The following is a 25,785-nucleotide window of genomic DNA, read 5'->3' on the forward strand; positions in this document are numbered from 1 at the left end:
CACCTTCTTATTCAAAAAGTTTTCGTATTTTCATGACTGAATATTGTAGATTCACACTGAAGGGATCCAAACTATGAATTAACACATGTGCAGTGTTCTCCCCAGGATTTTTTTCCAGCCGGGTGGCATGAAAAAGTAGCCGGGTGGGGTGCGAGGGGGAATGCGGGGCAGGTGCAACTCTACCTACAGCATAGAAGAGGATGAGGAGGCGAGCTGATGACAGCCGATTGCTCACCAAACTTAGGTGATGCACCATCTAAAAAGAGCCTGGAGAGAACACCGAATATGGGCGTTATAGTTGCATTTCATAGGGGGGTGCAGTGTTCTCCCCAGAAATTTTTTCCAGCCGGGTGGCATGAAAAAGTAGCCGGGTGGGGTGTGACAGGGGAATTCAGGGCCGATGCAACTCTGCTTACCGCAAAGGATGAGGAGGAAAAACGATGACAGCCGGTGCTTACCAAAATTAGCTGGGTGAAGCACCCCTGTAAAAGTGCCTGATGAGAACACTGAATATTGGTCACCAGTGTTCTAGCCAGGCCTAATTAAGTGGGCGGGCCGCCCGGCTGATTTGAATGCCCGCCCACCTGCTTTCCTGCCCGTTTAACTAGAAAAAAGTGGTGCTGTAAAACTGCAGCCATGAGCACTTCATTGCCTGCTATCAGTGGCCGTCTCAGACAACAGTGAAAGTCTCCGCTATACACTGCAGGAGACTTCTCTGCCTGTGTGACCTCCTCCTGGTACAGCGATTGGCTGGGTAGGTTGTAAGGGGCGGGACCATGCTCTGCATACTACGGGTCGGGAGTGAGCTGAGTTTTAAGCCTTGTGGAGTGTGTCAGCATCGGCTTCTCCCTAGTGCTGTGTTTCTACAGTATTACTCTGCTAGTCCGCCCCACTTTGCTGGCTGCCTGTGTCTGCATTGCATTCACATGTGTTAACGTGCAGGCAGCTCAGCTAGTGGAGAGGCGGCTGTCCGATACACATCTAGTGTGATAGCGTAGTGCAGGCAGGCTACTGCTGTGTGGGGGGAGGGAGGCTCTCTGTGTGGAGAAAGCCTGAAGCTGTGGGCAGATTCTCTCTCACACCCAGCGAAACTAATGTGTTCCCTCTGTCCTGGGCTGGCTGCATGAATGTCAGCAGCCTGTCCCATCCCTTCCGAATCCACACAGCTCCGAGGCCGACTCAGAGCACAGATAACATCAGGCAGTACATGGCATTGAGCTCTGCCGCCCCGCCCCCCTCTCCAGCTTCTCTTCAACACAAGCTGCTCTGATTTATGCCGCTCTGATGCTCACAGGAACTGGTATGACTGAGATCTATGTGTCCACTAATGAGCAGGAGCACTTTTTATCTGCTATATTTCAGTCTGCAGAGCTTTCAAGCTAGGGGACCTGGGAAAACAAACAAACAATTTAGATAAGCTGACTTGCTGTCTTGCTGGAGATGGAGGATGGTGCTGAATGCTGTCCGTGTCAGCCTGCCTCATTGCCCATAAGTGCTTATACCTTACTTGATTTACAATTGTAAAAAGTTGGCCTAGAGCAGTAAAAAGCACAAATCTGGCTCTGGTAGTTGGGCAAAGTCTGTTAAAAGTTGCCCACTGATGCAAAAAAGTAAATATGGAACACAGATCCTGTGTTGAAGGTGTATGCAGGCGGCTTGAAAGGGCAGTGTGTGGGTGGGGAGTGATTCTTGCAGAGTTCACATGCATGCAATTTCATATGGATGTTATTTACTGCTGTGGTCCAGCAGTATTGCAGATAATTTAGTATAATACTGACCCCTGTACACTATCTGCAATACCCCTCGACACCAGCAGCAAATAACATCCATATAAAAAGCAAAAATTCCCCCCCCCCCTCCTTTTGAAATGCAACAAACACCCTTGTATGATTTGTGACTTATTAAATGCAATGATCACCCCTAGTATGAAATGCAACTATAACAGTGACCAATATTCAGTGTTCTCATCAGGCACTTTTACAGGGGTGCTTCACCCAGCTAATTTTGGTAAGCACCGGCTGTCATCGTTTTTCCTCCTCATCCTTTGCGGTAAGCAGAGTTGCATCGGCCCTGAATTCCCCTGTCACACCCCACCCGGCTACTTTTTCATGCCACCCGGCTGGAAAAAATTTCTGGGGAGAACACTGGGTCACTGTTATAGTTGCATTTCATACTAGGGGTGATCATTGCATTTAATAAGTCACAAATCATACAAGGGTGTTTGTTGCATTTCAAAAGGAGGGGGGGGGGGGGGGGGGGAATTTTTGCTTTTTATATGGATGTTATTTGCTGCTGGTGTCGAGGGGTATTGCAGATAGTGTACAGGGGTCAGTATTATACTAAATTATCTGCAATACTGCTGGACCACAGCAGTAAATAACATCCATATGAAATTACATGCATGTGAACTCTGCAAGAATCACTCCCCACCCACACACTGTAGAGATGGGAAGTTCGGATCTTTTCAATGATCCGGATGATTCGAATCGGATCATTGAAGAGATCCGGATCTTTGATCCGAATCTCGGATCATTTTACTACCAGAAGCATTCGGGGGTGAAATGAACAGAAGGACAGGTCTGTGGACAGGAGAAGGAGAGGGGGGTGGACACACAGAGAAGGGGAGAAGATGGACAGAGGGCAGGGAGTGGACAGAGATGGGAGGAGGGACGAGCAGAGAGCAGAAATGTTTGCACGTAATACCCACATGCTGAAGTCATATATTTCACCTATATGTTCATCTGTACACTTTGAAAGAAAAGGTCGCACAGTGAAAGAAAGCATTCCCCAAAGATAAGTGCAGCTGTTTAGTGCCCAGTGCAGGAGGATCATATAATTGCCCAGCAATCACAGTGCCTGCAAAGTTACTGAGCTGTGCTGAGCCAAAAGCTTCCAATGTGATCACTGTGCACAACTACGGAACAGCCAGCCTATAATGGGCAGCACATTGCAGCCAGTATGTGTGCTCTACACATATCTGGCAGTGGCACCCATGTCCCCTCTCTCTCATCTACCTGTCTCCCTGCAAGGCTGCCTCCCTTCCAACAGAGCGATCCATCACAGCTCTGCTTCCAGGACCCCGCTGCCCGCTGAGAGGGGGCGTGTCGCTCCTGGCCCCGCCCCTTTTGCGATCCGAATCACTCATTTTGATGATTCGGATGATCGACTCATAAAATAGATTCGGATCAAAGATCCGAATCGTTCATGATCCGGACAACACTAACACACTGCCCTTTCAAGCCGCCTGCATACACCTTCAACACAGGATCTGTGTTCCATATTTACTTTTTTGCATCGGTGGGCAACTTTTAACAGACTTTGCCCAACTACCAGAGCCAGATTTGTGCTTTTTACTGCTCTAGGCCAACTTTTTACAATTGTAAATCAAGTAAGGTATAAGCACTTATGGGCAATGAGGCAGGCTGACACGGACAGCATTCAGCACCATCCTCCATCTCCAGCAAGACAGCAAGTCAGCTTATCTAAATTGTTTGTTTGTTTTCCCAGGTCCCCTAGCTTGAAAGCTCTGCAGACTGAAATATAGCAGATAAAAAGTGCTCCTGCTCATTAGTGGACACATAGATCTCAGTCATACCAGTTCCTGTGAGCATCAGAGCGGCATAAATCAGAGCAGCTTGTGTTGAAGAGAAGCTGGAGAGGGGGGCGGGGCGGCAGAGCTCAATGCCATGTACTGCCTGATGTTATCTGTGCTCTGAGTCGGCCTCGGAGCTGTGTGGATTCGGAAGGGATGGGACAGGCTGCTGACATTCATGCAGCCAGCCCAGGACAGAGGGAACACATTAGTTTCGCTGGGTGTGAGAGAGAATCTGCCCACAGCTTCAGGCTTTCTCCACACAGAGAGCCTCCCTCCCCCCACACAGCAGTAGCCTGCCTGCACTACGCTATCACACTAGATGTGTATCGGACAGCCGCCTCTCCACTAGCTGAGCTGCCTGCACGTTAACACATGTGAATGCAATGCAGACACAGGCAGCCAGCAAAGTGGGGCGGACTAGCAGAGTAATACTGTAGAAACACAGCACTAGGGAGAAGCCGATGCTGACACACTCCACAAGGCTTAAAACTCAGCTCACTCCCGACCCGTAGTATGCAGAGCATGGTCCCGCCCCTTACAACCTACCCAGCCAATCGCTGTACCAGGAGGAGGTCACACAGGCAGAGAAGTCTCCTGCAGTGTATAGCGGAGACTTTCACTGTTGTCTGAGACGGCCACTGATAGCAGGCAATGAAGTGCTCATGGCTGCAGTTTTACAGCACCACTTTTTTCTAGTTAAACGGGCAGGAAAGCAGGTGGGCGGGCATTCAAATCAGCCGGGCGGCCCGCCCACTTAATTAGGCCTGGGGAGAACACTGGGGTGATTATTGCATTTAATATGGGGGGGGGGGGAAGGGGGGAGTAATTTCACTTTTCATACAGGGATGTTTGTTGCATTTCATAAAGGGGGTGATTTTTGTTTTTCATATGGTTATTTGCCGCTGGGTTCAAGCGGTATTGCAGATAATAAACAGGGGTCAGTATCATAGTAAATTATCTACAATACCCCTCTACCCCAGCAGCAAATAACATCCATATGAAATGACATGCATGTGAAGAATCACCCCCACACTCTGTCCATGCAAGCCACCTGCACATACCATCAACACTGGATCTATGTTCCATTTTTCCTATTTTTGCAGCAGTAACTTTTCACATTTTGCCCAACTAGTACAGCCAGGGCTGGATTTGTAATTTTTACTACCCTAGGCAAACTTTTTACAACTGATCTCTGGCAGATTAAATCACTTATATTAAATCTGCCAGTTGCTAAAATCAAGTAATGTATGGGCACTTACATCTTATGGGCAACCAAGCAAGCAGGCAGATGAGAGACCGCATTCAGCAGCAGCCTCCATCCCCTGCAAGTCAGCTAATCTACGTTGCTTATTGTTTTTGTTTACCAGACCCTTGAAAGCTCCGTGTACTCTACGCAGACTCTGCACTATATCAGATAAGAAGTGCATTAGTAGAGGTCCGCTCACACCAGAGGAAGGGTGATTATCAGTTCATGTGCAGAGTTCTGAACATCACCAGCACGGCATGCTTCAGAGGAGCTCGTATTGTAGAGATAGAGAAGAATCAGAATCAGAATCAATTTATTTTCGCCAAGTAAGTTTGCACCTACAAGGAATTTGTCTTGGCAGTTGCTTAACAAACACAAACAAAAAACAATACAAGGACAGACAGTGTGAATATTACAAGTTAAGGACATTATAAGTATAGTGGCAATAAGCAATGTGAGAATTGTTCATGTTTAGTTCTGTGCTGATTACTTTCAGTCCTAGCAGCTCTAACGTGGTTCAGCATTAAGTATGGCTACTGCTTGAGGAAAAAAACTGTTCCTGTGTCTAGAGGTTTTGGTAGCGATTGACCGGAATCTTACTCCTGAAGGCATGCGCTGGAAGATGGAGTAAGCTGGGTGAGAGGGGTCAGAGGCAATTTTGGTCGCTCTCTTTCTGCACCTGCTAGTGTAAAGATTCTGCTGGGAAGGTAAGCTACAGCCAATTATCCTTTCCGCTGATCGGATGATGCGCTGCAGCCTCCCCTTTTCTAATGCTGAGCAGGAGCTGAACCATACAGTCATGGATGATGTTATGGTGGATTCGATAATTGCAGTGTAGAACTGCACCATTAGCTTTTGAGGTAGGCCAAACTTTTTCAGCTGCCGCAGATGGTACATTCTCTGTTGTGCTTTCTTGACAATAGTGGCAGTGTTGTTGTCCCATTTTAAGTCGTTTGAGATCGTGGACCCAAGAAACTTGAATGACTCTACTTGGGTTATTGTGGATCCATTTATGGTTAAGGGGAGGTGCTGGGGGGGAGATCTCCTAAAGTCTATTATCATCTCCATGGTTTTGAGAGCATTTAGTTCTAAGTTGTTGCTGCTGCACCAGGAGGAAAGCTGTCCCACCACATGCCTGTATGCAGACTCATCCCCGTTTTGAATGAGACCAACAACTGTTGTGTCGTCTGCAAACTTCAGAACCTTAACAGATGGATCTGTGGAGATGCAGTCATTGGTGTAAAGTGAGTACAGCAGTGGGGAAAGCACACAGCCCTGGGGTGCACCAGTACTGACTGTCAGAGAGCTTGATGTGAGTTTACCAAGTCTAACACGCTGTCTTCTGTCGGTTAAGAAGTCGGTTATCCATTTGCAGAGGGATTCAGGTATGTGTAGCTGGGAGAGCTTGCTGTGCAGCAGTGATGGAATTATGGTATTAAATGCAGAGCTGAAATCTATAAATAAAATCCTGGTGTAGGTTCCTGGGTTATCTAAATGCTGTAGTACATAATGCATACACATGTTCACGGCATCGTCTGCGGATCTGTTAGGTCTGTAGGCAAATTGCAAAGAGTCCAGCAGGGGATCTGTGATGGATTTCAGATAAGTCATTATCAGTTTTTCAAATGCTTTCATGACCAGTGATGTCAGGGCAACCGGCCTGTAATCATTTAAACATGTAGGTTTTTTTTTTTTTTTAATTGGTACAATAGTTGCGCATTTAAAACAGGCAGGAACAATTGAGAGTTCTAGAGATGCTTTGAATATGTCTGTAAATACAGGTGCTAATTGGTCGGCACAGAGATTCAAGCATTTCGCAGACACAGCGTCTGGTCCCATTGCTTTCCTGGTGTTTTGTTTTTTAAAGAGTCTATTTACATCTGATTGGCATATTGTTAGAGCATGCACATCTGGGGACAGGTTAGCAGATTGTGTCTGGCCTCCTGTGTTGTGTAGTTGCTGAGGCACCGCAGGGGGTGGAGACATTGGCTGGCAGGAAGAGTGTTCAGTTTGCCTGTGGCAGAGATGCAAATTGACTTGTTGTGTTTGGCTTTTGTTAGTAGTGTCAAACCTGCAATAAAATGTATTCAGTTCATCTGCAAGCTGCAGGTTATGTAGTGAGGGGGGAGGAGATTTCTTCCTGTAGCTGGTAATTTCATGTAGAGATTTCCATATTGTGGATGAGTCTGCGTTAGAAAAATTTTCCTCAAGTTTTTGAGAATAATCTTTTTTTGCGGCGGTAATGGCTCTCTGCAGTTTGTATTTCGCAGCTTTGTAGAGGACTTTATCGCCTGTACGATGTGCCCTTTCTTTGTCGAGGCGCAGCTTCCTAAGATGTGATGTAAACCAGGGTTTATCGTTATTGTTGTCCGGATCATGTAGTTGAAGTAGTGTTGTCCGGATCATGAACGATTCGGATCTTTGATCCGAATCTCTTTTGTGAGTTGAATCATCCAAATCATCAAAATGAGTGATTCGGATCGCAAAGGGGGCGGGGCCAGGAGCGGCACGCCCCCCTCTCAGCGTGCAGTGGTGTCCTGGAAGCAGAGCAGAGATGGATCGCTCTGTTGGAGGGGAGCCAGGCTTGCAGGGAGACAGGTAGATGAGAGAGAGGGGACATGGGTGCCACTGCCAGATATGTGTAGAGCACACATACTGGCTATAATGTGCTGCTCATTATAGGCTGTCTATTCTGTAGTTGTGCAGTAAACAAATTGGAAACTTTTGGCTCAGCTCAGTACAGTAACTTTGTAGACAGCGTGCTGGGCTAGGACAGGGCAGGCACTGTGATTGCCGTACAATATGATCCTCCTGCACTGCTCTAAACAGCTGCACTTCACTTCTGGGAATACTTTGGGGAATGCTTTCTTTCACTGTGCGAGGTTTGCATTGAAAGTATACAGATGAACATATAGGTGAAATATATGTAAATTGTAAAGCATATGATTGCAGCATGTGGGTATATTGTGTGCAAACAAACATTTCTGCTCTCTGCTCGTCCCTCCTCCCTTCTCTGTCCACTCCCTGCCCTCTGTCTATCATCTCCCCTTCTCTGTGTGTCCACCCCCTCCCCTTCTCTGTCCACCGCAGGGAAGTCCTGTCCTGCTAGTCATTTCACAGTCATTTCACCCCCGAATGCTTCCGTAGTAAAATGATCCGAGATTCGGATCAAAGATACGGATCTTTTCAATGATCCGATTCGAATCATCCGGATCATTGAAAAGATCCGAACTTTGCATCAGCCGGGAAACAGAGGGCGGGGCGTCAGAACTCATTGCCGTGCACTGTTTCTGGAGCTGAAGATTCATGCAGCCAGGACATAGGAGAGACGCTGTGTGGATACGATCGCTCAGGGGAGGGGGGATAGAGTTTCTGCAGCTTTAGACTCTCTCCCAGCCTCAAGTAACACAGGGACAGGACTAGTTTCCCTGCGCTCTGTTTGTATTTGTAACTGGCGGCTGCCTCTGCTAGCTGAGCTGCTTGCAAGCTAACAGACACAAGCAGCCAGCAAAGCGGGGCATAGATGAGGCTTTCCGTTATGGCGGTGACAGACAGTCAGCCAGCCCTGCCCCTTACAACCCGCCCAGCCAATCACTGTTCAAGCAGGAGGTCACACAGGCAGAGGAGCGCTCCTGCAGTGTATAGCGAGAGCTGAACACTGATTTATAGCAGGCAATGGAACGCTCTGCCTGCGTGACATCATCAGCCTTAGCAAGGTAGGCGGGCGGGATCTCAAAGCAGCCGGGCGGCCTGCCCACTTAAAGAGCCCTGGGGAGAACACTGATGTGAAAGTGTAGTACATAGCCAAAAAGTGTGAAACAACTGAAAATATGTCATATTCTAGGTTCTTCAAAGTAGCCACCTTTTGCTTTGATTACTGCTTTGCACCCTCTTGGCATTCTCTTGATGAGCTTCAAGAGGTAGTCACCTGAAATAGTTTTCACTTCACAGGTGTGCCCTGTCAGGTTTAATAAGTGGGATTTCTTGCCTTATAAATGGGGTTGGGACCATCAGTTGCGTTGTGGAGAAGTCAGGTGGATACACAGCTGATAGTCCTACTGTATAGACTGTTAGAATTTGTATTATGGCAAGAGAAAAGCAGCCAAGTAAAGAAAAAGGAGTGGACATCATTACTTTAAGAAATGAAGGTCAGTCAGTCCGAAAAATTGGGAAAACTTTGAAAGTGTCCCCAAGTGCAGTCTCAAAAACCATCAAACGCTACAAAGAAATTGGCTCACATGCGGACCGCCCCAGGAAAGGAAGACCAAGAGTCACCTCTGCTGCGGAGGATTAGTTCATCCGAGTCACCAGCCTCAGAAATCGCAGGTTAAGAGCAGCTCAAATTAGAGACCAGGTCAATGCCACACAGAGTTCTATCAGCAGACACATCTCTAGAATAACTGTTAAGAGGAGAATGTGTGAATCAGGCCTTCATGGTAGAATATCTGCTAGGAAACCACTGCTAAGGACAGGCAATAAGCAGAATAGACTTGTTTGGGCTAAAGAACACAAGGAATGGACATTAGACCAGTGGAAATATGTGCTTTGGTCTGATGAGCTCAAATTTGAGATATTTGGTTCCAACCACCGTTTCTTTGTGCGACGCATAAAAGGTGAACGGATGGTCTCTACATGCCTGGTTCCCACCGTGAAGCTTGGAGGAGGAGGTGTGATGGTGTGGGGGTGCTTTGCTGGTGACACTGTTGGGGATTTATTCAAAATTGAAGGCATACTGTCACATAAGCCCTAGTGGTCAGACCGCAAATTGCCTTCCAATCGGTTTCAGCACACAGACCATGCAAGCTTTGGTCGCGATCTTTGCACAGAAACAGACAGAAATTTGGGCAGCAGCCCGACCAGAAGGGAGCCAGTGAGGTACGGTAATTACAACTTACACACTATTTCAGGGTATCTGCCACCACTACTGGTATGGGCCAGTGGACCCAACTGACTGACTAGTCCTGCAAATAAAAACGGTTAAACACACTTTATTCTGTCTAGATATCAACAATAGTAGCGTCTCTTCAGAGACATGAGTTCAGTTTCTGTGTACGCTAAATAATAGAGCAGCGGAACAGTGAATGACTTTGATAAAGTCTTTATTCACGGCAATATAAATAATTAATATATACAGAAAATTATTAAAATCAACAATTATTGAGACATGAGATAACACGGTATGAAAATAAATGGGAGAAAAAACGGATACTTCGAGTTCATGGAGATGTGTCCTTTTGTGGGAAAACTTGTAAAGTTCTTGGTTTCAATCAAAGTTCAGAGTTCAGACTAGGTGGATGCCAGCATATCCTCAAGCTGGCACAGATGAGATCAAGATGATGTTTCAGGGTGGAGGACACTGAGTCTGTCTCCTCTGCCATTCTTATGCCCCTGATCCAGTAGGAGGGAGTGAGGGCGGGAGCCACACCCCCTTAGAATATGAGATGAGTCCTCCCCTTGTCCTGGGGACCAGAAATCATATCTAACCATATATGGGCTCTATCTCACAGAACTGTAAAGGTCAGGGCAGATTTACTAACCTTTTCAGGTCTGTCTCGATTTACCCAGCAGCCTGATACCAAACATGAGGGGTGGGACCCCTGTGGTATAATCAGGGCACTTTCGAACTGCCTAACTGGACTAACTAATAGGGCCAAGCATGCTCTGTTAGTTTGGAGGGTCTGCCAGCCTGGCAACACAGAAAATATGACACATATAGCAGTTTATGGACTATGAGATACATCTGGGATTTACAGCAGGTCATTCCCAGGCAAAGGCTCTTTGAAGTTTGGAGCAGCAAGCTACGTGTCAGCTCCCCTGCTGGGAGGGAGCCAGAATGTCTGACTTTTCCCCAACTAAATTGTTTCTGCCATCGTGCTTATCAACTATATCTGATGGATGGGCCATCAGCACAGCTTGAAGCCAGGGACACTCTGCAGCAGGCTAGTGCCTTTTGGTGGAAGGAGGGAAAGAGAAAAAAAAAAAAAAGAAAAAACCCCTAGAAATGTCAGTTCTGTTTGCTGCAATGACCAGCAGATCTGACCAAGAAATCGGAGAAACCGACGGCGAATCTTCCAGATTTGCCTACGTTCCTCCCGGCTGTTCCGTGACAGCTGGGAGAAAGGAAAACTCCAGGTTGCTACAGGTAGCCCCTACACAACCAATCCAGATTCTATTGATCTGAATCGCAATCGATGCAGAGAATCAAGCGCGATCGCTTTTTCTTCACGGGCGGTTCCAGGACGCGTCTGCGGCCCCGCAACCGTCCGTGACACATACTGAACCAGCATGGCTACCACAGCATCTTGCAGCGGCATGTTATTCCATCCGGTTTGCGTTTAGTTGGACCATAATTTATTTTTCAACAGGACAATGACCCCAAACACACCTCCAGGCTATTTAAGGGCTATTTGACCAAGGAGGAGAGTGACGGGGGTGCTGCGCCAGATGACCTGGCCTCCACAGTTACCAGACCTGAACCCAATCGGGATGGTTTGGGGTGAGCTGGGCCGCAGAGTGAAGACAAAAGGGCCAACAAGTGCTAAGCATCTCTGGGAACTCCTTCAAGACAATTAGAAGACCATTTCAGGTGACTACCTCTTGAAGCTCATCAAGAGAATGTCAAGAGTGTGCAAAGCAGTAATCAAAGCAAAAGGTGGCTACTTTGAAGAAGCTAGAATATGACATATTTTCAGTTGTTTCACACTTTTTGGTTATGTACTATACTTCCACATGTGTTAATTCATAGTTTGGATGCCTTCAGTGTGAATCTACAATGTTCATAGTCATGAAAATAAAGAAAACTCTTTGAATGAGGTGTGTCCAAACACTTGGTCTGTAGTGTAAATAAGCAGCATGTTACCCCAGGCACATAATTCAGCAGTGTGTGCACCAAACCTCACAATTAGCAGCATGCTCCTCAAGAAATCTAATCAGACATAGGCCTTAATTTATTAAACATTACCATATTCAGTAATGCAGAAAATGGTTGATTTTACCGATCAACTTGCCAAATGCCAATTCATTAAACCTAAAAAGTTAGTGAAAAGAAAAAAAAATACCGACTAGTGAGGTAAATTACCGACTTGTGCGGTAAATACCTCAAGAAATATCAAGAAATTGCAATTCACGAAGATTAAAGCAAAAGTGTTCAGTGTTAACCTCAAGCTCTGGCTAGTCTCCCTGTGTGGCAACATATTGACAGATATAGCAAACAGTCAATAGGGTCTGAGCTCTATATATTATGTGACGATCACTATATTATTGTTAAAGTGGACCCAAATTAAAAATACAGGATTTCAGAAATAAAATCTATTTTCTAAATTATAATAATAAATAGCAGCCTTTTTGCAGCCACATGATGACAAATATAAAATAGTTTACATTTATTGGAGGAACCCCTCCTTTCATATTGCCGGGACAGAATCTGGCAAACTGGTGAAGTAGGTGGTGTCCGGCAAAGGAGGAATTGCTTATGGCTGCCACCTGTATAACCCTAGTTATGAAAAGAGAAGGGGGAAAAGCATGCACTGAAATGCTCATAGGCTTGAAGGAGTGTTTATTTATCTTTGTATGTGTCAGAGTGGTGCAACTAAATATTTTGAATTCAAAAAATGTTTGGTTTGGGTCCCCTTTTAACAATGCCTCTCATCTTCCACAGCGATAATTGATGCTGACGCTATATACATTGTTGGATTTAATAATTGATGTCAGACTATTTTACAGACCGTTGGAAAAGTTAGGAGGCGCACTGCTACACTACATATTCTGTCATATGTTCCTTTTCTTTGTTGAATAAACACTGATTTAAAAAAAAAAACAGTCAATAGGGAGAGCCACACAGCCCTAATTATCTCCTGATTTGGTCAGATACCCTGGATGGTGGGACTTCACTGCGATAGGGCAGTGGTTTAGGGCCCCTAAAATGCCAGGGCAGTATAGGAACCCCACAAATGACCCCATTTTAGAAAGAAGACACCCCAAGGTATTCCGTTAGGAATATGGAGAGTTCATAGATAATTTTTTTTTGTCACAAGTTAGCGGAAATTGATTTTAATTTGTTTTTTTTTCACAAAGTGTCATTTTCCGCTAACTTGTAACAAAAATAAAATCTATGAACTCACCATACTCCTAACGGAATACCTTTGGGTGTCTTCTTTCTAAAATGGGGTCATTTGTGGGGTTCCTATACTGCCCTGGCATTTTAGGGGCCCTAAACCGTGAGGAGTAGTCTTGAAACCAAATGTCGCAAAATGACCCGTGAAATCCTAAAGGTACTCATTGGACTTTGGACCCCTTAGCACAGTTAGGGTGCAAAAAAGTGCCACACATGTGGTATCGCCGTACTCAGGAGAAGTAGTATAATGTGTTTTGGGGTGTATTTTTACACATACCCATGCTGGGTGGGAGAAATATCTCTGTAAATGACAATTGTTTGATTTCTTTTACACACAATTGTCCATTTACAGAGAGATTTCTCCCACCCAGCATGGGTATGTATAAAAATACACCCCAAAACACATTATATTACTTCTTCTGAGTACGGCGATACCACATGTGACACTTTTTTGCAACCTAGGTGCGCTTAGGCCCCTTTTACACTTAATCAGTTGGTGTGCGTTAGTACGCGTTGGTACACATTAGTACGCGTTTTTTCCATAGCAGTGCATGACAAAGATTTCAGTTAAAACGCGTTAAGTGTGAAAGGTGCCATAGAAAAACATGGGCATTACTTTGAAAATCAGTTTTCTTTCCGGTTTAACTGAGAGCAACTGATTAAGCGTAAAAGGGCCCTAAGAGGCCTAACGTCCCATTCACAGGTCATTTTGAAGCATTTGGATTCTAGACTACTCATCACGGTTTAGGGCCCCTAAAATGCCAGGGCAGTATAGGAACCCCATAAGTGACCCCATTTTAGAAAGAAGACACCCCAAGGTATTCCGTTAGGAGTATAGTGAGTTCATAGAAGATTTTTTTTTTTGGTCACAAGTTAGCGGAAAATGACAAAAAACAATACAAATCAATTTCCGCTAACTTGTGACAAAAAATAAAATCTTCTATGAACTCATCATACACCTAACAGAATACCTTGGGGTGTCTTCTTTCTAAAATGGGGTCACTTGTGGGGTTCCTATACTGCCCTGGCATTTTAGGGGCCCTAAACCGTGAGGAGTAGTCTTGAACCCAAATGTCTCAAAATGACCTGTGAAATCCTAAAGGTACTCATTGGACTTTGGGCCCCTTAGCACAGTTAGGCTGCAAAAAAAGTGCCACACATGTGGTATTGCCGTACTCAGGAGAAGTAGTATAATGTGTTTTGTGGTGTATTTTTACATATAACCATGCTGGGTGGGAGAAATATCTCTGTAAATGACACATTTTTGATTTTTTTTTTTACACACAATTGTCCATTTACAGAGAGATTTCTCCCACCCAGCATGGGTATGTGTAAAAATACACCACAAAACACATTATACTACTTCTCCTGAGTACAGCGATACCACATGTGTGACACTTTTTTGCAGCCTAGGTGCGCTAAGGGGCCCAACGTCCTATTCACAAGTCATTTTGAGGCATTTGTTTTCTAGACTACTCCTCACGGTTTAGGGCCCCTAAAATGCCAGGGCAGTATAGGAACCCCACAAGTGACCCCATTTTAGAAAGAAGACACCCCAAGGTATTCTGTTAGGTGTATGGTGAGTTCATAGAAGATTTTATTTTTTGTCACAAGTTAGTGAAAAATGACACTTTGTGAAAAAAAAATCAGATCCAGGAAATGATAGACCTGTAAGCTTAACATCAGTTGTATGCAAACTATTTGAGGGGTTACTAAGAGATACTATACATGACTTCATAGTAGAAAATAATCTTATTTCTCAGCATCAACATGGGTTTACTAAAGACAGGTCCTGTTTGACTAACATGCTCCGCTTTTATAAGGTAGTGAATGCTAATATGGATATTGGGAATGCTGTAGATGTGATATACTTGGACTTTGCAAAGGCCTTTGACACTGTTCCCCACAAAAGTCTGGTGCAAAAGTTGAGGATGCAAGGACTGGGGAAGAGTTTGTGTGCATGGATAGGGAACTGGCTAATGGACAGAAAACAGAGTTGTGGTCAATGGATCGTACTCAAAATGGGAGACTGTTGGCAGTGGGGTCCCACAGGGGTCTGTACTGGGTCCAGTGCTCTTCAATTTATTTATTAATGACCTAGTAGATGCAGTAGTGAGCAATGTTGCTATTTTTGCAGATGATACAAAATTGTGCAGAATCATCAACTCTCAGGAAGATAGTGTCATATTGCAACAGGATCTGGATAGGATGGCTATATGGGCACATACATGGCAGATGAAATTTAACGTTGACAAATGTAAAGTCATGCATTTTGGACGTACTAATGGACTAGCACCATACAAAATAAATGGGATACAGTTGGGGACATCAAACTTGGAGAAGGACTTAGGAGTACTCATTGATAACAAGTTAAATAATCGTACTCAATGCCAAGCAGCTGCAGCTAAAACTAACAAAATTTTGGGATGCATTAAAAGGGAAATAAAAACTCGAGATGCGAGCATTATATTGCCCCTGTTTAACTCTCTAGTAAGGCCACATCTGGAATATGGAATTCAGTTCTGGGCACCACATTACAAAAAAGATATTGCAGTTTTAGAGCAGGTGCAGAGACGAGCAACAAAAATGATACGTGGGATGGAAGGTCTCACTTATCAAGAAAGGTTAGATAAACTGGGTTTATTTAGTCTAGAGAAAAGACGCCTTAGAGGGGATCTAATTAACATGTATAAATACATCAGAGGGCAATATAATAGCTTGGCGGATGAGCTTTTTGTCCCTAGGCCTTCTCAAAGGTCTAGAGGACATGATCTGCGCATGGAGGAAAAACGTTTTAGCCATTTATTTAGGAAAGGGTTCTTTACAGTAAGAGTGATTAAGATGTGGAATGCATTGCCACAGGAAGTCGTTATGGCAAACTCTATACCTGCATTTAAAGGGGGCTTAGATGCTTTCCTTGCGTTGAAAGACATCCATGGCTACAATTACTAGGTAATGCCTAATGATGTTGATCCAGGGATTTTATCTGATTGCCATCTGGAGTTGGGAAGGAATTTTTCCCTTTAGGGGCTAATTGGACCATGCCTTGTAAGGGTTTTTTCGCCTTCCTCTGGATCAACAGGGATATCTGAGGGAGCAGGCTGGTGTTGTACTTATACTGGTTGAACTCTATGGACGTATGTCTTTTTTCAACCAAAATAACTATGAAACTATGTAACTATGTAACAATAAAAATCAATTTCCGATAACTTTTGACAAAAAATAAAATCTTCTATGAACTCGTCATACACCTAACACAATACCTTGGGGTGTATTTTTTCTAAAATGGGGTCATTTGTGGGGTTCCTATACTGCCCTGGCATTTTACGGGCCCAAAACCGTGAGTAGTCTGGAAACCAAATTTCTCAAAATGACTGTTCAGGGGTATAAGCATCTGCCAATTTTGTGGAACCGGTCATAAGCAGGGTGGCCTTTTAGATGACAGGTTGTATTGGGCCTGATCTGATGGATAGGAGGGTGACAGGAGGTGATTGATGGGTGCCTCAGGGGGTGGTTAGAGGGGAAAATAGATGCAATCAATGCACTGGGGAGCTGAGGGGGATCTGAGGGTTTGGCCGAGTGATCAGGAGCCCACAAGGGGCAAATTAGGGCCTGATCTGATGGGTAGGTGTGCTAGGGGGAGACAGGTGGTGACAGGAGGTGATTGATGGGTGTCTCAAGGTGTGATTAGAGGGGGGAAATAGATGCAAGCAATGCACTGGCGAGGTGATCAGGTCTGGGGTCTTAGGGCGTTCTGAGGGTGTGGGCGGGTGATTGGGTGCCCTAGGGGCAGATTAGGGTCTAATCTGATGGGTAACAGTGACAGGTGGTGATAGGGGGTGATTGATGGGTAATTAGTGGGTGTTTAGGGTAGAGAACAGATGTAAACACTGCACTTGAGAGGTGATCTGACATTGGATCTGCGGGCGATCTATTGGTGTGGGTGGGTGATCAGATTGCCCGCAAGGGGCAGGTTAGGGGCTGATTGATGGGTGGCAGTGACGGGGTGATTGATGGGTGGCAGTGACGGGGTGATTGATGGGTGATTGATAGGTGATTGACAGGTGATCAGTGGGTTATTATAGGGAAGAACAGATGTAAATAATGCACTGGCGAATTGATAAGGGGGGTCTGAGGGCAATCTAAGCGTGTGGGCGGGTGATTGGGTGCCCGCAAGGGGCAGATTAGGGTCTAATCTGATGGGTAACAGTGACAGGTGGTGATAGGGGGTGATTGGTGGGTAATTCGTGGGTGTTTAGAGGAGAGAACAGATGTAAACACTGCATTTGGGAGGTGATCTGATGTCGGATCTGCAGGCGATCTATTGGTGTGGGTGGGTGATCAGATTGCCCGCAAGGGGCAGGTTAGGGGCTGATTGATGGGTGGCAGTGACAGGGGGTGATTGATGGGTGATTGACAGGTGATCAGTGGGTTATTACAGGGGGGATAGAGGCATACAGTACACTGGGGGGGGGGCCTGGGGAGAATCTGAGGGGTGGGGGGGGTGATCAGGAGGGAGCAGGGGGCAGTTTAGGGTTAAAAAAAATAGCGTTGACAGATAGCGACTGGGAGTGATTGATGGGTGATTAGGAGGGTGACTGGGTGCAAACAGTGGTCTGGGGGGGTGGGCAGGGAGGGGGTCTGAGGGGTGCTGTGGGCGATCAGGGGGCAGGGGGGGGGGGAATTAGTGTGCTTGGGTGCAGACTAGGGTAGCTGCAGCCTGCCCTGGTGGTCCCTCGGACACTGGGACCACCAGGGCAGGAGGCAGCCTGTATAATGGGCTTTGTATACATTACAAAGCCTTTTATACACATTGCGTGCGGGGATCCGGGTGCTAGTAACCCGCCGGCGCTTCCGAACGGCCGGTGGGTTACTGCTCGAGGGGGGTGGAGCCAGTTGCCGGTGGCTGATCGCGTCACGAATGACGCGATCGCCGCATAACCACGCCCGCCACCGCCCCCGCCGATGGGCGTATTGCGGTCGTTTAGGCCCAGTCTTTGCCGCTGCCCATCGGCTGGGGGCGATCCTCAAGTGGTTAAAGATAACTGTACTGTAAATGAAAATCTATAAAATTAACCTGTAAGGGTGGTTCATAATAGTGTGCTGTCGGGAGTGATCATCATTGCTTAGCTACTAGGTGCTGCTACTCTGGCTCCCAATCCACTATCTTTCCCAGGAGAGACCGCAGCTGCATTTTTGAAAGTCTAGTTATAGGCAAGTATCGTTTTTTGCAGCTTTTACCTTGGGTGTACGGCGTTCAATTTCCCCAGGATTTATGTGCAAAAAGTGATAACATTTTATTTTTTTTTAAAAAAATTTTCCTGTAACTTGCCAAAATGTGTCAAGCAAGGGTCTAGTACACAGTGCAGGAGAGTATTGTTGTGTATGCACGTTTTTACTGTTCACAGCATGTTTTTATGGACGGATATATCTGTCCATACCGCTAGGGAGGTTCCAAGTTATATGAGCCAGATAAGGTGCAACAAAATAATTGTATTTTCTTTTCTGTGGTTCTTGATTCCATTATTTTCACTAAACATAGAATGATTCCATATTTTTTTTCCTCTACCATGATCTGAAAAAAGATGCCATTTATTTTGATAATGTGTAATTTTAAGGTATGTTTTATAAAGCTAGAATGTTCCACTCTTAAATAATAGTTTTGTGTCAAATCTGTCTTTTGGGTTTTTTATTTTTTGCTACAAAAGTAAAACAGACTGAGCCTCCTCCAAAAGTAGTGATTCCGTATTTGCCAGGGGTTGTAGATGGCCTCCTATTTGTTAGTCACGTATTATTTAGAGAGGAAATACTCTCTTACCGGACAGTTTTACATGTGGGCTAAATATCTTTCACAGTTTCACTTCCCTCTGCAGAAAGAGTGTTGGTATTGGTTTTGAACTCTAATGCTACGTACACACATGCGACAACGATCGTTCGTTAAGAACGACGAACGAACTTTTAATTGATGAAAGAACGACCTAAGTAAAGGTAGTTTTAAAATGTGTGTAACGATCTGATCGTTAGAACGAACGTTACATCACAGAAAGCAACTATTGCGCCTGCGCATAAAAATGAGAAGTTCCATGGGGAAATAGTGAAATGCGCATGTCAAGCCTAGTACGAACGATCGTTTCCAACGATGTACTACTTTTGCAAACGATCGTCGTTGGTTAAAATCCGCCGAGACAGAACTTTCTTTTGTAGCGATTTGGCTCGTTCGTCGTTTGCCTTAATAGTCGGTGGTTCGTTTTTTTGTAACGATCGTCGTTGGTAAAGATCGGGGAACGATCGTTACAAACGACTATAGTCGCATGTGTGTACGCACCTTTAGTGAGGTTGTTTTTGTGATCTGTGTTATAAACTGCCATTTTGTCCCTGAACAGATTTGATGTATTAATTACAACAACAAAAAAGATGAAAAGAGGAAAAAGATATTTCCATCATGTTTAGCATTCATTAACAAGCATTTTCATATTCATTCCAAGTCTTCTTATCCTAACCTTTTTCAGTTCTTGACTGTTGCTGGGGCAAACTTTTTTTTTTTTTTCCTCCCACACTGGTGCTGTCCTTGCCTTTTCCTACTCTCTATCCCCTTTGTCAGTTATAATTAGACAGTGTGGCAAGGGAAAAGCATAGATATGAGGAATAAGGGAAGGCACAATGATATTGGTGTTGGGCCAAGCAGTTATTGAACTGATATGAGTGTAACTATACTTGGCAATGGGGACATGCATTTCCTGGAGAAAATAATTTTCATGCTTTTCTTTTTCATTCTGCCTTTGTTTTTGTTTTCTTGATTTACCATATACATTGTATTGTTTGAGAGGGCTCTGTATGTTAAGAGCAATCTCCTGAGTTGCCGCCATCTAGTCTCTCTGTTATTTCTTCTAGCTTTCTGTCTGTTTATAAATGCAGCAGGTAATAGACAATGATCCACTGTCCATCCATGTTCTGTACAACCCTCACTCTGTTGTTTTCTTCTGTTTAATTTAAATCTACTGTTCTGACTCTGAAATTATTTTCTTAACCTTCTTACTCTCATCCTGCCCCCCCCCCTCCCTCTTCCCTAGTATATGAATACTCATACAGTTCTCTTGTTCTTACTGATTCATTCTGTCTTCTTTTCAGCCCTGTAAATACCAACTGACCTGTTTTCACCGTGTAGTCTGCTTGTTTACCTCCACTGCTAGCGTTGAAGATGTCGTATTTTGGGGACCATTTTTGGGTAAGAATGGATATTTTTTTTCCTTTTCTTTGTTTTCCGTGGTTCCTTCAACACAATTCTCGCTTGTATGTATGTATGTATGTACGTACGTACGTATGTGTTAAATATATATCTCTTTTTATTGCCGTGTTGCACAGAGTGTATAGCTTGCATCCACTATACTGTCTAATGTACAGTACTGTGATTCTATGTGATGATGAATACAATATAAAAGTGGTTAGTATGCTTCATTTGTTTCTTGAGAAGAACAACAATTTTTAATGTAATTTTGATAAACTTTATGCACCTGGATTTTCCAGGGAGCTGCATAATTTAGAACTACATCAGGTTGAGTACTATGATCAGAATACTGCTTAGATGTTTCCAGAAAGATATTTTATTTCCACAACTAAAGACATTATTTAAACTCCTTTGCAACTTTTTAAAAATGTGGTATTTGATCCCATTTTCATACAAATATAAATATGTATGCACTCCTACACCCTTGCTCAGAAATGTATGTCTTTTATTTATAAACCTTTCTCTAAAGGCCTTAGTAATCTTATCAAGTGTTGAAATTGGTGGGAGTGAGCCATGCGTGGGAAGAGGCAGCAAGCTGTTTCTTAGCAAGTATGGTGTTTATTATATATCAAGATTTCAAATACTTTGGAAGAGCTCCAGGTTCTCATTTTCTGAAAACATTTACCATTTATTACATAGCTGTTCTTAAGAACAGGCATGCAGGGTGGTATGCTGCTTGGAGCTCATTGGAATGATCACGGAAATTGTTATACAGTAGTGGTGTTCTTAAAAATATTTAAATATGTCTCTCTAGACATTTTTCAAATATATTTTTGTTGGAAGGGAACAAGCTGCAAATTCAAGCTTGTTGGCTGTTCAGGGTTAAGGCCCACTAATTTGATTATAGCTGTAATGAGGTTGCGTGTTTTCTTGCTAGCTAGTTAGATATAAACAGCTGATACAGTCGTTAAAGGGAAGGTTCAAGCAAAAAAAAAAAAAATGATTCACTTACCTGGGGCTTCTACCAGCCCCATGTAGCCATCCTGTGCCCTTGTAGTCACTCACTGCTGCTCCAGTCCCCCGCTGGCAGCTTTCTGACCTCGGAGGTCAGGGCCACATTGCATACATTTTTACGCATTCCAGCTAGTGCAGGAACAAAAATTTACGCGTTTCACCACTAACGCGTAAAAATGTATGTGTTAATGTTCCTGCACTAGCGGGAATGTGTAAAAATGTACGCAATTTGGCCCTGACCTCCGAGGTCAGAAAGCTGCCAGCGGGGGACTGGAGCAGCAGTGAGTGACTACGAGGGCACAGGATGGCTGCATGGGGCTGGTAGAAGCCCCAGGTAAGTGAATCTCATTTTTTTTTTTTTTGCTTGGACCTTCCCTTTAAAGAGTAACTGTACCTGCTTACACATATATAGGTATTTGTTTGCCTGTCAGAATTCATAAGATCTGAACTGGACCTCCTACCTATAATGTCCACACACAACGATCTGCCACTGCAGATTACTGCCTTCCACCCCACAATGATATCTGTAAACAAGTGACCTCTACACCTGCCTATTCATAGGAGGTAGCTTAGAGGTAAGGCTTTTACTTGTGCTCTAAAGGTGGCCAGATATTTTTTTGATTTTGAGGGCTGATCAACGTTTTGATCCATCAAAACACACTCACCCCGGGTGCAATGCACCGGCAAATCCAGAAGAGGAGTGTGGACACTAGACAGGTAAAGTATCAATGCAGGGGCACTGGAGGTACATGTACATTTGGGGGGACAGAGGTTTCTGTTGCATTTGGCATTCGCGATTATCGCACGCCATTACCGCCGTGCTCCTGATCGAGCATTTCAGCCCGACATTTTCCATTTTTGTGCCGAAATTGGTCACATATTGATCACATGCTTTTGGCAGCACGGATTTTCATCCGATTCGCTAATTATCTAATCGGATGGGTGATCGGCTGCCAAATCTACAGATGTATGGTCACCTTAACCAGTTCACCCCCAAGGGTTTTTATCCTAACGGACCAGAGCAATTTTCAGTTGTCAGTGCTCCTCCCTTTTATTCCCTAATAACTTTATTACTACTTATAACAACAAAATGATCTATACCTCGTTTTTTTCGCCACCAATTAGGCTTTCTGTGGATAGTACATTTTGCTAAGAATTTTTTTATTCTAAATGCATTTTAATGATAAAAACAGAAAACAAGAAAAAAAATCATTATTTTTCAGTTTTCAGCCATTATAGTTTTAAAATTAAACATTCTCCTGTGGATAAAACAAACACGTTTTATTTGCCCAGTGGTCCCGATTATTAAACCGTTTAAATTATGTCCCTATCACAATGTATGGCGACAGTATATTATTTTGAAATATAAGTGTTATTTTTCTGTTCTCTTTTTTTTTGTTCTGGCCATAATTACAATGTAATAATTACTATGTAATAAATTAAAATTAATTTCCCCCCATAAAATATAGAATAAAAAAGCTGAGTCCCTAAGGCAACTATTTATTTATTTTTTTTAAGCTGTTTTTTTTTTTTGTACAAGTGTTTTTTTTTTTTTTTTTACAAGTGTTTTTTTTTTTTGGGGGGGGGGGGGGGGAGGGTTGGAAGTGTAATTTTATTAATGATGTGTATATACTTGAAAATGTATGTATTTTGTAGGTGTAATATACTTTTTGGCCACAAGATGGCGCTTGTGAACACTCGTTATAGGAAGTGCTCACTTTTTTTTTTTTTTATTTAATTGCTACTTTTCCTGTTTTTGTGAATGGACGTAGCCGCTGTTCGCGGTCACGTCCATTCACTCCAGGCACTGCGATTGGGTAGTTCGGTCTTCTTCCCCAATCACCCAGCACGGGATCCCGACGGAAACAGCGGCGGTAGCGGCATGCACACGGCGGTAGCAGCGGCGGGAATGCGCGACGTATTAAAACGTCATGTTGCCGTTAATAGCGGTAAGCATGACGTTTTAATACGATAGGATGTCGGTAAATGGTTAAAGGGAACCTGAAGCGAGTAAAATTATTTAAAATAAACACATGACGTAGCTGCAAATGAATATTATACACTACCCTCACCGTCAGTTCTTCTGAGGCTCACCATTTTCTTCTTACAGTGATCCCTTCCAATTCTGACAATATTTTGACAGAACTAAAATATACCAGTTTCTGTCAGTTATATATCAGCAGCTGTCAGTTACAACTGAATTTGCAAGGTAATGTCCATGTTTCCCTATAGCTCAAGTGTACGATATTACAGTTTAACAGTGTGCTGACCAGGAAGCTGTTAGGGGGTAATGGACATTTTTAAAATGGAGGACTGAGAAATCCATTGATCATAGTGGACAAATGAGACGCAAGAGAGGAGAAAAAAATTGATGAGTAGACTACACGAGAGGTAAGTATGATCTGTGTATGGTTATTTTGAATTTTATTTTCAGTTCAGGTTCTCTTTAAGTTTCTGTTTTGTTTATTTCTTCATTGTCCTTCTAGAGAAAATACTACTGGATTTTTTTTTGTTTTTTTTGTTAAAGCTGATTTTTATTAGTATAAAGAGACAAAATCAGTAAAAATAGACAGTTAAAGGCTATACATTACTGGATTTAACTTTTGACAGCATGGGCTGTTTAAAGGGAAGGTTCAGGGAGGGTATTGAAAAAATAAAAATCAATTTCCACTTACCTGGGGCTTCCTCCAGCCTGTGGCAGGCAGGAGGTGCCCTCGCCGCCGCTCCGCAGGCTCCCGGTGGTCTCCGGTAGCCGATCCGACCTGGCCAGGCCGGCTGCCAGGTTGGGCTCTTCTGCGCTCCAAGGCCCGGCACTTCTGCGTCCCACGCGGGCGCGCTGACGTCATCGGACGTCCTCCGGGCTGTACTGCGCAGGCGCAGTAGTTCTGCGCCTGCGCAGTACAGCCCGGAGGACGTCCGAAGTGGAAATTGATTTTTATGTTTTCAATACCCTCCCTGAACCTTTAAAGAGGAACTCCAGTGAAAATAATGTAGTAAAAAAAGTGCTTCATTTTTTACCATAATTATGTATAAATTATTTAGTCAGTGTTTGCTCATTGTAAAATCTTTCCTCACCCAGATTCACATTCTGACATGTATTACATGGTGACATTTTTACTGTGGGCAGGTTATGTAGCTGCTCCTAGCTGTTTTGGCTGTTAGAGACAGCTGTAAACAGCGAATTCCTGTCTGTGAACATTGTTACATTGTGGCAGTTTGCCCAGAGTACCGCGGTACTCAGAGCTTCTTGTGGGAAGGGTTTCAGCACAAAATCAGTCATACAGCGTCCCCTGATGGTCTGTTTGTGAAAAGCATTATATTTCTTATGTAAGAGGGGGTATCAGCTACTGATTGGGATAAAGTTCAATTCTAGGTTGGAGTTTCTCTTTAAGGGCCTTGCCATCAGCACTTTGAAAAGTTTTCTTTTCTGGCATCCCTTTTCCACTATAGAATTTTTCATTGGATTCTTTCAGCAATATGTAACTAAACAAGGGAGTACCATATCCATCAGTTTCCAGTGGGGGTGGGTGATGTTTGGCTCAGTAAAGCAAAATGTTCTTTCAGTAAAAGCCTTCCCTTACAAGGGAACCTGAACTGAGTAAAATTATTTAAAATAAACACGAGGTAACTTCAAATGAACATAGTTACCTTGCCATCAGTTCCTCTCAGAAGCTCACCATTTTCTTCTGACAATGATCCCTTTGTCAGAACTGAAATATATTGGTTGCTGTCAGTTATAGCTGAGAGGACAACTGATGTGCCAGGTAATGTCCATGTTTCCTTGTGGCTTAAAGAGACTCCGTAACAAAAATTGCATGTTTTTTATCATCCTACAAGTTCCAAAAGCTATTCTAATGTGTTCTGGCTTACTGCAGCACTTTCTACTGTCACAGTCTCTGTAATAAATCAACTTATCTCTCTCTTGTCAGACTTGTCAGCCTGTGTCTGGAAGGCTGCCAAGTTCTTCAGTGTTGTGGTTCTGCTATGAACTCCCCCTTCCAGGCCCCTCTATGCACACTGCCTGTGTATTATTTAGATTAGGGCAGCTTCTCTCTTCTCTCTTATCTTTTACAAGCTGGATAAATCGTCCTCTGAGCTGGCTGGGCTTTCACATAGTGAGGAATTACAGACAAGGGCAAAGCTGTTTGCAGGAAGAAAAGAGCAGCCTGAAACTTCAGTGCATGAGAGATGCAGGGGGAAAGAAACACACAAATGATCTCTTGAGATTCAAAAGGAAGGCTGTATACAGCCTGCTTGTGTATGGATGTATTTTCTATGTGTGGACATACTGTACATCAACCTACTTCCTGTTTTGGTGGCCATTTTGTTTGTTTATAAACAAACTTTTTAAAACTGTTTTTAACCACTTTTAATGCGGCGGGGAGCGGCGAAATTGTGACAGAGGGTAATAGGAGATGTCCCCTAACGCACTGGTATGTTTACTTTTGTGTGATTTTAACAATACAGATTCTCTTTAAGTGGGCAATGTTACAGTTTAATAGTGTGCTTACCAGAAATCTGTTTTGGGGTAACGGCCATTTTCAAAATGGAGGACGGATTATTCCCTTGATCACAGTGGACAAACAGGACAC

At 43.9% G+C, this 25,785-nt stretch overlaps 1 protein-coding gene across 4 annotated transcripts in view; it reads left to right on the plus strand.

Moving 5' to 3' along the window:
* FCHO1 (FCH and mu domain containing endocytic adaptor 1) overlaps positions 1-25,785 on the plus strand; it is a 340,362-nt gene that overhangs the window by 35,588 nt on the left and 278,989 nt on the right. For 2 of the 4 annotated variants that reach the window (XM_068234105.1, XM_068234106.1), the window contains exon 2: positions 20,083-20,179. In XM_068234105.1, the coding sequence (XP_068090206.1) occupies positions 20,153-20,179 (27 nt within the window). In that variant the 5' untranslated portion in view covers positions 20,083-20,152. Of the gene's footprint in view, positions 1-5,145; positions 5,168-19,851; positions 19,873-20,082; positions 20,180-25,785 lie in introns of those variants that run through there. The other 2 variants (XM_068234107.1, XM_068234108.1) reach the window with 2 other exon arrangements.

Source organism: Hyperolius riggenbachi, chromosome 1 (assembly GCF_040937935.1).
Source record: "Hyperolius riggenbachi isolate aHypRig1 chromosome 1, aHypRig1.pri, whole genome shotgun sequence".
Lineage (NCBI taxonomy): Eukaryota > Metazoa > Chordata > Amphibia > Anura > Hyperoliidae > Hyperolius > Hyperolius riggenbachi.